This window comes from Colossoma macropomum, unplaced genomic scaffold (assembly GCF_904425465.1).
Source record: "Colossoma macropomum unplaced genomic scaffold, Colossoma_macropomum, whole genome shotgun sequence".
In the NCBI taxonomy this organism is placed as follows: domain Eukaryota; kingdom Metazoa; phylum Chordata; class Actinopteri; order Characiformes; family Serrasalmidae; genus Colossoma; species Colossoma macropomum.
Window position 1 is genome coordinate 34,202,230 of NW_023494795.1, and position 14,089 is coordinate 34,216,318.

Sequence of the window (14,089 nt, forward strand, 5' to 3'; positions counted from 1 at the left end):
CAGCCCTTGTGGTCTGAGGCCCTCCTGGAAGTCAGAAGCCCCTGGGAAATGGCCTAAGCAGTAATCTATTACTAGATTTGATGCACATTATGTACTACCAGGACTATCATATGAAAAGGTTCTTTTCCATTCCACTCTATACCAACTCCTTTATACAACTGCATTCTTTTATGTCTGAATGTTTAAAAAGCTGTAGAACACTTCAGTAGATTTTTATAAAAGAGAAAGGAGGAGTATTATAAGCTGTGACAACTTTACCTGCCAGTGTGCTTAAATGCAATGACATCAGAATAGCCAGAGAAGAGCATGAGGAAGTACAGAAGGAAGAAAAATAAGTTTGGGGCTGGATCTGAGGGAGGGGGAGAGAATGGGTGAGCCCAGTTAGGGTGTAGACAAGTTTGGGGGGTTTAAAAGAGAGAGAGTGCGATGCTTCCCAGAGCACTGGGGTCTTGCCAACACAAACCCTGCTCCCCGTGAGCCCCCTCTCCACTGTGGGATGCCTGTCTGACCCGGGGGAGGGACACGCCGGCGCCATGCCGATTCCTTAGACAGCTTATCTCCCCCACAGTGATAATGCTGTCAAAATAACAGCCAAGATACATAGCGGTGAGGAACTGGTTAAAACCTGTGTCTAAGCAACAGCCTCTGCCTGGCCACCTCAGATGGCTCTCAGGATCCACAAAGAGTCTGTCTTTTACTCTGTTTCTCTCCCTCTCAATCTCCATCTCTCTCACAGATTAGTCACTCCTCAGACTTGAGTAATTGCAGGGGCTCTATGAGCCAGTTTATCACCAGTGCTTTACTGTATACTGGCAATACAGGTGCCACTTACCCAGAACTAACCACAGCAAGCTAGAGATAGAGAAGGAAAGGAGCTCTCCCTAAAACTTAGATTATATTCATGTGTGGGATCCTGACCTCCTAGGTCATCTGCTCATTAAAACTGGGCGTTAAAAAACTTGGTCGATGCTGCCATTTAAGGTCAAGTCTACTGAGACTACATACAAGCGCATCCGTTAATCGATGACTTCGTCAACAGCGACATCTAGAGGCGGTGAAGATGAATAACAAAGGAATTTTCATAGCAACGTCGAATCCGTTTATTTCAGTGTTTAGTTGCTGATATGTAAAAGACATTGGTTTTTGTTAGAATTAGTTCTTACCTCAATTAGTAATTTTTAAACATTTTTTGGGTTTGCTCTTTTCGTAGATTTCATAGGGAAAAAACGAAGACAAAATTAGGCTTTATGGATGAATAAATACAGTGAAGTAAACAAACAAACTAACTAACTAACAAACAAAAAGCTAAATACATTTTTAAAAGCCTCAGTCACACCCTCGCGCCTCCTTCACATCTATTTTACTTTCGCCTTTGCCAACGCTTTTTGGCTCCACTGACTACCCGTATCAGCTGAAATTCTTGTCACCTGATGGGAAGCAATGTATTTCGCAGCATTTCAGAGTTTTAGTAAAGATTTCTAAATGGTTTGGGGCAAAATGGAGTAACAGAACCCACAATATGTAAGTCTTCCATAATATTCAATGCCACTATCGGCTATATACGCCGCCTTTAATGACATTAAACGAATAAACCTAATTGTAAGACCACAGTTTTGTCGGTAGTGGTCTAGCGGTATCAAGTTAGCTAGCTAGCTGCTCTGCTGGTGTTAATCTGTAGTTACTTTTACTTTTAAAGCTGTCAGCAGTCTTTTAAGACCTTTGCGTATTCTTCAACTTAAAATAAGATGTGGGCTACAATTGTAGTAAAGCCCAGTAGCAGTAAAGTAGTTATCTAGTTAAAACGTGAATGCGTACTTGTGTTTTGTACTGATTCCGAGGACCGAGGACCGATTACAGCTCATTCTTATTCCCCTCTGCATGACGAGTAACAATATAAGCTGTTCTGTGGCGAGCCGTTTTTTTAAAAAATATTATTTCATATAGAGATTCAAGTTGAACAAGTAATAATGTTATTACTTGTGCATATTAAGTTCTTACAAGAATAGAAACTTTAAGAATTTAACAATTTAATTTTCAATAAAAATCGTTTGGGGCATATAAATAATTACGATTTGAACATGACATCTCATTTTAACTGGAAAATTAAATTAACCCCTGTTACACTTTAATTCATGCTAGTAAATGTTGCTCCTCACATTAACGTGAATTGAGAGAAGCCATGGATTCTTTTCAATGAGAGCTGAAGTCTTACATGCTAACCTATAGTTCCTACTTACAAAAGCTGAATTTTGGCATGTTAGAATTCTGGTATTTACATGTCAGATTTGTTTGGGGGCGAAATGTGTGATATATCAGAATTATATTTAGTGTCAGCATATACCTCAGAGAGATGTTTAGATTTGACTGATATTTTTAACCAGTATTTAGTGACATATTTATTGTACTCCAGAAAAGGTCAATGTGTAACTGGTGCTGCTGTGCTAAAATGTCTACATTTTATTCATTCTTATGCATTTGTAACCCTGTAGAAATGAGTGTTATATGTCTCTGCAATTCTGATTCAGGTAGATTTACTCCCAGTTAATACAGTTTATGTGGTGGCACAAAGCAGCTGCAGATATATACATAAGAATTTTTTATATGTAATAAAATGTAATTTAAATTATATTTCACTTATCCAAATTAAAGTTCTGATTTCTAATTTGTGGATTAGAAGATAAAACTGTTTTTCATGCCTTGTTTTTTCTTATTAAAAAAAAACAAACGTATTTTTCTTCTTACAGCAAGGTGCCTTGGGTGCGATTAGTGACTCTGCTTCACCACAATGCCTTTGACAGCATTTGTTATCAGTGGAGTGCAGAAGCTGGTTCTATATGAGACAAGGGCCGTATGTACTCACATCTTTATTTAAGCTATGCTATGAATGAACAATAGATTTAATAAACTTCTAATAGTTATCTTCCACACTTTAACACAAACCTAGCCTACCATACTATTCTGTGAGATTAAAAACAACCTCTTTTGACTGTCGTATATTTTCTTTGTGTGTTTCTTTGTGTGAACAATTGTATGTTTTTGCTTTGTGCATCGACTAGTAAGTAGAAGTAAGGGACTTCAGACCCAACTCATATGCTCTGAACGGTAAAATTGGTTTGGTAAACTTAACTGAACCTTACCTTGAAGGCTCATGCTGCAGCCTGGCCAGTGTGGATAAATCTTTACTTGATGCACCACTAGTCATTTTACATCGAGGACACTGGATGGCAGTCTAGAGCTGCTTCGAGAGGTTGTGCTGAAAATGCAGTCCAGTCTTGGTCCCCAAATCTTTTCTTAGTTTAGTATTGTGACCATTTGTCTTTTGGTCCTCTCTACGCTTTGTTCCCAAGTGTGGGTAACCATTTTTATTATTATTGCCCTTAGACTAGGGCTGAAAAATTAATCTTTTTTATATTGAAATCGCAATTTGAAAGAGTGCAGTTTTCAAATTCCAAGAGCTGCAATTTTAATTGCATCCTACATTATTGAGCATTGTCTTCATAAGTGGGGAAAGTTAACATGATCAGAGGTTGGGAACTGCCAGTCTGGCACTCTACATTTAGCATTCAAGCCTTAAGCCCCCCAAAAATGTATGCACTGGTCTTTTTGGGGAAAAAATAGGCCTGGACCTTACGTTATACAAAATAATCACATTTAAATTGCAATGCTGTTCAAAAAACTTTCTATTACATATTTTTCCCAAATCGTTCAGCCCTAGTTGAGACATTTTGTGTCTTTGGTGGTGAAGGGAAGTGGACAAAGCAGTACAGTGCTGGGGGAGCAGTATTTGACTGCATTGTGTGAGTTTCAAATGGAGATGTGTTACAGGAAGTGTTTTTTAGGACAGTCTGTGCAGAACATGTTGGCCAGTCAGTGCAGTACAATAATACTGTTATTCTGATACAGAAATGATATAATGTTGACAAAAAGGCAGTTTTTACTGGTATTTTACGTTCTGTACAGTGGTTATAGGTTCAATTATAAACACTTTGCACCATTTTGTGCATTATTGTAGTGTCACCCCAGGCAGGCACACTGAAATCAAATGTGTGATGGCCTAAGTTTGACCAGAGACCCATTTGGGAAGATTAAGCTGCAAAAAGCACACATTGCTGAACTTCAGTTGTTCTTCATCTGTCCACATGTCACCGTCCACTTTTTTCTTCATAAAGTCCCTCATTTTCATAAGGCTCCTATCAGGAACAATTTGATGGAAATAACATGCTTTTCCTCTTTTCTTTTTAGAGATATTTTCTTGTGGGCAGTAATAATGCTCAAACCAAGCACCGTGTCTTAAAGATTGACCGCACTGAACCGCGGGACCTGGTTGTTATTGATGATAAAGTGAGTTTCTTCATGTCAAATTGACTCATTTCTGTTATGTAACAGCATTTTCGAGGAATATTGCACAATTACTCTCCTCTGTTTTGCAAACACAGCCTAGTAGCCCAGCTGATTAGACACATATACACACAAATGCACTCTAATGCGTTTGGAGTGTTGTTTGTGCAAATATGAGTGGGTAGTTGTGTGAGCGGTGGAGTGCTAGTGAGAAATGCATTACTCTGCTCCTGCCCGATACTCTGAACTTTCAGCATCTATTGCATTCATGAGACAGCGTTTTCTGCGTACAATTAACACACTACAGTATATAATCCTCCTACTTGTATATGTTTGTTTTTTCACTGAAATAGCTTCACTCTAATTTCACATCTGACTTATAATTAATTATTATAAATATTTGTGTTGACTGGATGCTGATTTTTCTCTGCACATGGGTAGTTTGATTCAGTACAGTAAAAAAATTATTAAATTAAAAGTGCATCCTTTTGCGCATTTATCATGGTGCAATGGTGAAGTTTCATTTGCAGATTTGCATTACTTAGTGACTGAATATTGTGAATTATGGGGCTCATATGTGGCTTATTATTGAGAGATGTGAGCAGTCACATGTACATGTGGCTAATTCCCAGTGAAGATGGAGGTCATGTTCAGTACAGAGAGAAAGGGCACTCATGCTGATAATGGGAATGAGACAGAGAGAAAGTGAGAAAATGTGCCTTTTTGGATTTGCTCGCAGAGTACTTTGTAACCTGATTGGAGGTTGTGAACTGGCAGTCTGCCTCTCTACATTTAGCATTCAAACCTTAAGAAAAATGTATGTGCTGGCCTTCTTGAGGAAAAGGAGGCCTGGATCTTACTTTATAAAAATAATTACATTTAAATTGCAGTACTGTTCAAAAGTCGCAATTAGATATTTTCCCCTAAATCATTCAGCCCTAGTTGAGATGTTCTGAGTCACGGAGTACCTTTGTATTCAGAGCACTATTGACTTATCAGAATGTCTTGAATATCATCAAATATTCATCCATACATGCATGTAGAAATATGTACAGAATAACGAGGACTAAGCATTCAGTGGTTGTTTCAGACCAGTTATAGAATCAATGGCTGGCAAAACATCTGCAGAATTTCAGTATCATGGTGAACATTATAAACCCAGTTCCATGACATTCTGTTTTAAATGAAATCCAGATTGCTCTCCTGTCCTTCCAATACCAAAATAATACATTTTTTGTTGTTTTTGGTGTTTTTTAGCATGTCTACAGTCAGCAGGAGTTGCGGGAGCTTCTGGGGAGGCTGGATCTGGGAAACCGCACAAAGATCGGACAGAAGGGCTCTTCTGGGCTTTCCAGAGCTGTGTCTGCTTTTGGCATTGTGGGTAAGGTACTATTCAAAATAATGAATCATTTAAATGTATCATAGGTATGATGTACCCTCCCCCTGATCCTACAACCCTGGTTCGAAAAAAAAAAAAATGCAATGATGTGCAACACATTTAAACCCTATATTCAAAGGGGATCCTATCATGCTCAATTTCAGTGTTCATAATTTTATTTTTGGGCATCTACTAGAATAAATCAAACTCAGTGTTCCAAAAACACATTATTTTTCTCAGACTGTACATCTTTATTCACCCTCTGTTTGAAATGCTCTGTTGGAGCTCCTGTGTCTTTAAGCCCAGCCTACCGATGATTGGCTCTGATAGGTCTGCTCACCCACTCTGTTCTGATTGGTCAACTACCAGAGTGGTCCCTAAACATAATAGATCCCCTTTAATTGAAAATTATATATAGAAAACATATGAAATGGAGAAACTGAGAAATGTTATTGTTTTTTATATCCCTAGTTTTACTTTGATGCCAGCAACACATTTCAAAAAAGTTGGCTCAGGGGCAAAACCTCTTCCTTAAACAACACTCTGAAGGCATTTGGGAACTGAGGAGACTAGTTGCTGTAGTTTTGAAAGTGAAATGTTTTCCCATTCTTGCTTGATATAGAATTTCAGCTGCTCAAGATTTCGGGGTCTCCTTTGTCATATTTTTAAGTCTGGACTGCAGGCAGGCCGGTTTAGAACCCAGACTCTTTTGCTACAGAGCCATGCTGTTGTAATATGTGCAGAATGTGGTTTGACATTGTCCTGCTGAATTAAGCAAGGCCGTCCCTGAAAAAGACATTTTCTGGATGGCAGCTTATATTGCTCCAAAACCTGCACCCCCATATCATCCCGGATGCTGGCATTTGAGCTGTGCACTGATAACAAGCCAGATGGTCCCTCTCCTCTTTAGCCCGGAGGACGTGGTGTCCATGATTTTCAAGAAGATTTTCAAATTTTAATTTGCTGGACCACAGGACACTTTTCCACTTTGCCTCAGTCCATCTTAAATTAGCTTAGACGCAGCGAAGGTGTCAGCATTTCTGGATCCTGTTTACTTATGGTTTCTTCTTTGCATGGTCGAGTTTTAACTTACATTTGTGAATGCAGTGATGATATGTATTTACAGACAGTTGGTTTCGGAAGTGTTCTTGAGGTCATGCGGTGATTTTCACTACAGAATCATGTCTGTAGTGCCACCTGGTTTTCAGCCTTCTCCCTTGCATACAGAGATTGTTTCAGAATTGCTGAATCTTTTAATGATGTTATGTACTGTAGATGATGAAACAAGTTCTTTGCTATTTTACATTGAGAAACGTTTTTCTTGAGTTGTTGCACTATTTGCCCACACAGTCTTTCACAGAGTGGTAAACCCCTCCCCATGTTTAGTCCGCCTCTCTGGCATACTGTTTCTTTATACCCAGTCATGTTACTGACCTGTTGTCAGTTATCCTAATGAGTTGTAAGATGTTCCATGTTTTTTTTTGTTTTTTTTTAAAGCATTGCACAACTTTGCCAGTGTGAATTATGTAGCTGGCATTAAATTGAAAATGTGCAAATATTTTTCACAAAATTATATAAATAAAATATATCGATAACATTCTCGTTTTCAAAATTTGATATTTGATATGTTGTGTTTTTACTGTTTTCATTTAAATGTATGTAAAATATGTAAATGTATTTTTACACAGCGTCCCAACTTTTTGAAAACGGGGTTGTAGATCAGCTTGACCTGAAGTGCTCTGCCTGGTTTCACTGATTTCAGTCAGTGTTTGATTTGGCTTCCTTGCTTCCATATGTCATGGTGACCTTTGGTGGTTGACCCAGATTTTACATAACTAATTTAACTATTTTCTCCGTGAGAGGTTTTTGACTCTTGATGAGACCTACTAAGCTCTAGCTGTACTGTCATTTCATTGACTACAGGAAATTAAGTCTCTTGTATATGAATATAAGAATATGACTCCCTCTTTCTGATATTAGTTACTCAGCTGCCCTCATTTAACATTATGTAAACCTCTGATAAATCTTATAAAAAAAAAGCTGTGCTGTGCCTTTGAGTCAGTTTAAATACTGCTTTAAGATTTATTTTGTTTATGAACTTGAAGTTTTTTGTATACATTTGGTATACCTCAGGCTGTTTTTCTACATTACTTCTTCATACTTCAGTTTTTTATTATTATGCAATTTAGACTATTAGTGCTCTTTCAACCTGTTGTATGTGTTCAGAGGTTTCAGTAATTTCATGCATCCATCTTTCTTCTGATCTCTGATTCGTTTGCTTTCCTAGTCTTTTGGGTGGAAATGTCAGACTGAACCTCGAAGGTCACTGCAAGCAGACACAGATAGATTAGAAATAGGAATGGAGGGGAAATGAAATAATGTTGTGAGGGAAGGGGTGGGTATGGCTGTGTAGTTTCAAAATGGTTGAGGTCTACTATCAGTTTCTGAGTCATATTCATGCACTAAGCTAGAATCCACAATCCAGTACAAGAAGTGCTGAAGAGTTGCAAATACCAAAGAAATTGGTGGTCTGAGATGTTGTCTGTCAAGTGCCACCTCTGTGATGTCTAACAATCTTTTCAGTAAATTTCAGTAAATTTCTGCAATAAAACATGGTTTATAATGCATTGTAATGCAGAATTAAGTTTCGCTGACACATTTGCAAGTTTTTCTACTGTCATATGCAAAAGCCAGTAAAAACAGTCTCAGCCAAATTACATATTTGTTGATTTTCTTAGTAGCCTATTCTCTACAGTGAACAAACTTAAATATTAGAGTTTGACATTTTGGAAAAAATAAAATGTCATAACTTTTACACAGGTTATATTATATTTTATTTTTCTTCAAATATGTTAAATTCATCTAATAAACAGTAATTGTGCATTAGAGAATGTGTACTTATTTTCACAAAAAAAACAAAAAAAACAAATCAACACAACATGTCATTTGACTAGGAGCACCCAAACTTTTACATATGACTATACAAATTATTTGTTTAGCGATTGATTATCATCGATATAGGCCTAATGATGCAATTTATATCATCATGATACTTGGCCTATGATATGATTCTGTTTTGGTTTTAAAGACTTGTGACTGCAAGTTAAGTTACTTTTGACTGCTTGACATTTGTTTTGAGTTTTCAGAGGCAGACCACACAGTGAGCAATATACTTGAAATTTCCTTCATCAACCTCACTGTGGAAAAAATAGGCTAATTCAGTTGTTGAAATAAATTATGTTACAGCAAGTCACAGTATGCTTTCCTGAGCGTGTCATGAACATCATTAGTAGGTTATTACATTTCCCAACTAAATGTTTGATGAGGACGTAATTAGTCTTATTTAATTGGATATAGTGTAGCATAGTATGTGATATGTTGTATACAAATAATTGGATTTGTAGTTTTTTCGATATTAATGTTGAATTACTTTGTCTGTTGTCAGGAAAAGATCAATATTGTGACATATTGCGTATTGTGAAAACTTCTTGAAGTGTTGTGATATTACATTTTTGCTATATCGCCCACATCTAGTATAGGCAACACTCACCTTTTTCCTCAAAATAACTTCTGTTTACCAAAGTACAAGCTCAATATTTTACATTTTACCTTCCTTGTTCAACTTCATTGTTATTTGTAAATATAAGCTCATTTAACATTTGATGCATGCACCATGTTCCAAGAAAGTTGGGACAGGAGCTTGTTTACCACTGTTGCATCACCTTTCCTTTTAACAAAAGTTAATAACTAATTGAGGACAAAAACTGATCCAGTTTTAAAAGTGACATTTTTTGTTAAGTCTTCAGCTACGCATTCGTATATGTCATTCACTGTTTCGCACACATCTTCAATAGGAGTCAAGTCTGGACTACAGGAAGACCAGTTTAGCGTTTATACTCTCTGGTTATGTAGCCATACTGTTTTAGCACATGCAGAATGGGGCTTGGTGTTGTCATGTGGTAACGTAGGGACTCGCCCCTGATGGTATCGAACTTTTCAGAAATAAATTTGGAATAAATTATATATATTATCTTGTATAGAGATTTGTGTATGTGTGCTTATTTGTATTCGAAAAGTGTTTGTAAAAGCAAAAACGTCATGTTAATGCAGAGAGAGAGAGAGCCCGCATTCTGATAATGGGAAGCAAAAAGAAATAGAAAGTGAGATTAACATGGGAAGAACATGGTTTATTACCAAAGACTTTTACTCAAAGAACTCTTCACTCATCAGAATGTGAACATTGTGCTTTGTCTTGTGGTCATCTCAAATGTTACATAACATAATAAACTTCTGAAAATAGCAAATTCCAATGTAAAGTTGCTCTAAAACGTCTGTGATGACTAGTATGCTCTTAAGGCAGGGGTGTCCAATCTTTTCCACAAAGGGCCAGTTTGGCTGCAGGTTTTCATTACAACAAAGCAGGAGATCACCTGATCAGCGTTTGAAGCCAGAGACTAGCTGATTAAACAAGTGGAATCAAGTGTGCTCCAGCTTGTTTGGAGCAAAAACCTGCATCTACATCGGCCCTTTGCGGATCAGCTTGGACGCCCCTGTCTTAAGGTGTGTGCGCCTGTGCCTATGATAGCGAAAAAGGTTTTTTAAGGTGGAGTGGAGAATGTGACAGCCGTGTGATGCTGTAGGTCTTGACCTACATAGATTATGCAGTTGACTGTTGACACAAAAGATGTTGGCTCACAGCCCAAACTATCATGTAGACAAACAGTGCTTCTGTCCTCTGCCTGCCTCACTTCATAATTAAGCCTTACACAACCATGCAATGACACTGAACAGCTTTTCTGAGCGGAACAGAGGGATTATGCTTAAAATGACACACGCGTACATTCATACACAGTCCAGTGTGTGCCATGAAACACTGCATTGACCTAGTAATGATGGTCCAACTTCTGAGATCATCCATTTCTCTAAAAAGAAAAACAAAAAAACATAATTTTGCCATACAGCTACACACGGTGCCCACGTTTTTTCTTTTCTTTTCTCTGTAATTTTGCTTACCGTCATTATGTATTTGGTCTGGAACATCGGAAAATATCTGGGAGGTTTTATTCATTATTCATCCCATGAGCAGTAAACACTATAATGTGGCACTTTTATTAGTCATGATTTGCAAATCTGTGTCACAGCTTGCAAGTCTGACAGGAAATGAGCCATTGAGCTCTTCCACATGTAATTTAGGAGTGTTACATAAAATAATGTTTCCCCAGACAGGTACAGTAGGTGTGGATAAGATACAGAGCTTATCTATTTTTTGTTAGAAGGATGTTTGTAAGTGAAAGTGTAGCGCTAGCCTAGTTTTTAATGTGAAGACCACTTACTATGAGACAACTAAATTAATATTATGTAAATGATAAACCAGGGTTGGAAAACAGACTGATGAATACTTCAAAATGAATTTTTTTGATTGTTCATTCTGAAAAAAAAAATCCTTATGTAATAGTCATGACAAATGGATCTTACGGGTGAGGGCTTGACCACATGAGCACACACACCACATATAACTGGCATAGGTCTAATTTAGGGCTGCAACTATCGAATAATTTAAGATTCTATAAAATATTATCTCAAATATTCTTTAGGAATAAGGAAAACTCAAGATATGTTTTGACATTTTTTGCCTGGTACAGTCTGAATAATCCTACAGTTAACCAGACAGCTAACTAGCCAGTGCACTCGTATTTATACTTGGCAATACAGTGCCCTCCACAAATATTCACACCTCTGGTAAACTTGAGCGAAACGCTCTGAGGAAAACATTCTTTATTGCTTATAATTTTGATCTTTCATTCAAAATATAAATAAAACTCCAACTTTTATGTGAAGTACAGTATTTAAAAAAAAAAACTAAAACTTATCATGAAATATATATTTTTTCTTAAATCTATGCATGCCACAATTGTTGACATGACTAAAATCTAACTGAAGTATATTCCCAACAAACCAACAAAATCAAGCACCTATGGTTTGCCAGACATTAGTGTAGCTTTCAGAGGGACTGTGTTCTCTGATCAGTTGAGCCAGAGGTGGGTTTGGCATAGACAGAAAGATGCAGAATGCCATGCAGAAAGGCACTTCATCCCCACTGTGAAGTATGGTGGTGGATCTGTGATGTTGTCGGGCTGTTTTTCTTCCAAAGTCCCTGGACAACTTGTTCAGATGCATGATATCATGGGCTCCGTTAAGTACCAGCAGATATTAAGCATAAACTGGGCCACTAGTCGGATCTTCCTAAGAACACCTCAAAATCAACACAAAAAAACGTTTTCCCAGTCATCCCAGTCTCCTGACCTAAACCCCATAACCTGTGGGATGAGCTAAGGAGCCACAAATGTGGATCTCAGAATCTGAAAGATTTGGTGAGATTCAGTATGGAGGAATGGTCTCAGATTCCTTACCATGTGTTCTCCAGTCTCATTAAGCATTATAGAGGAAGACCCAGAGCTCTTATCCTTGCAAAGGGAGACTGTATTAAATGAAGCAGTATCAACAATTGTGGCATACACAGATTTGAGAAATATTTATTTCCTTATAAGATTTATGTTTTTTCTTTCAGTCGTTGTACAATTGACAATAGCATAGTGCTGGATGATTTTCATGATTAATTCAGTTAATTTGAATTAGGGCTGGGCGATAAAATGATAACGATAAGTATCGCGATATAACTTTTCCTCGATAGAGCGATAAGACAGGTTCGATAAATGTTCGATATAATACACCATTCTCACACTTTCACGTTTTAGCGAAAGCCCTGGTGGCGCTTTCTACTGCAAGGAAAGCGACACTACTCTGCTGTCGCCAGGAGAGGGCGCACTTCCGAATTTTTCGACTTGATTAGAGAGGGAGGGGGCCACGAGTAAAAAAAGGGTCGCCAAATATACTTTAGCAACGGCTGAAACGCGGAGTTATACATTCCCTGTCTGAGTGGAGCGACCGGCGATCTGTTCTCCTGTGACCGAGTGTGAGTGACGAGGTCAGTGGTGTAACTGTACTGTACTACGGTGAACTCACCTCTTTCCGTACATCCTAACAACTTTAGCGGTGTTAAATCACATCTGCAGCGCCGTGTTACAGCGCCAAAATACACAAACACTCCAAGATGGGCAGGCGACGCTTCGCAGAGGAGTGAGCTTGTGCCAAAGAAAGGTGGAAACATCAGTTTAGTGGTATGGATTTGAAAAGTCAGATGTTGAACAAATTCATGTAAAGTACAAGTTGTGTTGAAAGACAGTTGCAACCAAATGTAGCAGTATGACAAATCTGTTCCAGCACTTACGACACAAACACCCAGTGGAAAGGAAGCAATGAGTGAAACAATGCAATGAAAATGAGCAAGTTTTCAGTGCGGCTGGAAACATTGTTACCTGTCAGAGGGCATCTCTCAAGCCTGAAACAGTAGATAGGCTGTTCCTTTCAAGAAACCTGTAAAGAACTTTGTGGTTTTGCACTTTTCTTAATGTAAGGAGGTTGTGCTTGCACATTATTTAAAGTGAGAGTTGCGTGTGAGCTTTAAGGAAGCTGCTTACTATTCTTAAAAGAATATCTCTAATTAAGATGGTTCTTTTATATTGTAATTATTGTTATATTTTTGTTACAAATTTTGTTGTACTTGCACAGTTTGAGTCCCTTGAAAGGATATTTAAAAGTAACCACTGTTTGCACAATTTAATAATTATAGGTAGTGCTGTTACTATTTTGCAAATTATGCAACCAAAAAAATAATAATAATAAATTAACAAATTTGAAAATAATTGAGATTTTACTTTAATATTTTGAGTGAAAGATCATTCAGCCTGTTTTGCTCATGTTACACTGTAGAAACAAAAGATTAGATATAAATGAACATGTAATGCAGAGGCATAATAACTTACATTTTGTAATATAAAGCCTGAACTTATTAATAAAATAATTTTTTAAAAATTTATTTTATGTATTCTAACAAAATTGATTCATGCTCAAGTTACCTCTTGAACAAGCACATAAAAATGTTTTAGGAATTACCAATTAATCAATCAGAAAAATGTAATGTATTGTGATGAAAAACGACAATATGTATCGTCTCGTAAAATTTTCTTATCTTCACACTCCTATGTCTAATTACATAGTTACATATTTCTCTGCTCTCTTGCAGGCTTTGTCCGTTTCCTAGAAGGTTACTACATCATTCTGATCACCAAACGTCGCAAAGTGGCAGACATCGGGGGTCACTCCATCTATAAGATAGAAGACACAAATATGATCTACATCCCTAATGACTCTGTGAGAGTTACACATCCAGATGAGGCCAGGTGAGTATGAGCTGGTTTGTTTGAGGTTGTAAGGTTATAAGTTTATTGAGGTTTTATCTCTCCCTTTCTCTTT

General features: G+C 37.4%; 1 protein-coding gene across 3 annotated transcripts in view; it reads left to right on the plus strand.

The window, feature by feature from the left end:
- The first annotated feature begins 1,389 nt into the window (after positions 1–1,389).
- fig4a (FIG4 phosphoinositide 5-phosphatase a) overlaps positions 1,390–14,089 on the plus strand; it is a 103,271-nt gene continuing 90,571 nt past the window's right edge. For 2 of the 3 annotated variants that reach the window (XM_036582293.1, XM_036582294.1), the window contains exons 1-5: positions 1,390–1,521; positions 2,745–2,848; positions 4,243–4,341; positions 5,596–5,719; positions 13,860–14,016. In XM_036582293.1, the coding sequence (XP_036438186.1) occupies positions 2,786–2,848; positions 4,243–4,341; positions 5,596–5,719; positions 13,860–14,016 (443 nt within the window). In that variant the 5' untranslated portion in view covers positions 1,390–1,521; positions 2,745–2,785. The remainder of the gene's footprint in view (positions 1,522–2,744; positions 2,849–4,242; positions 4,342–5,595; positions 5,720–13,859; positions 14,017–14,089) is intronic. The other variant, XM_036582295.1, reaches the window with a different exon arrangement.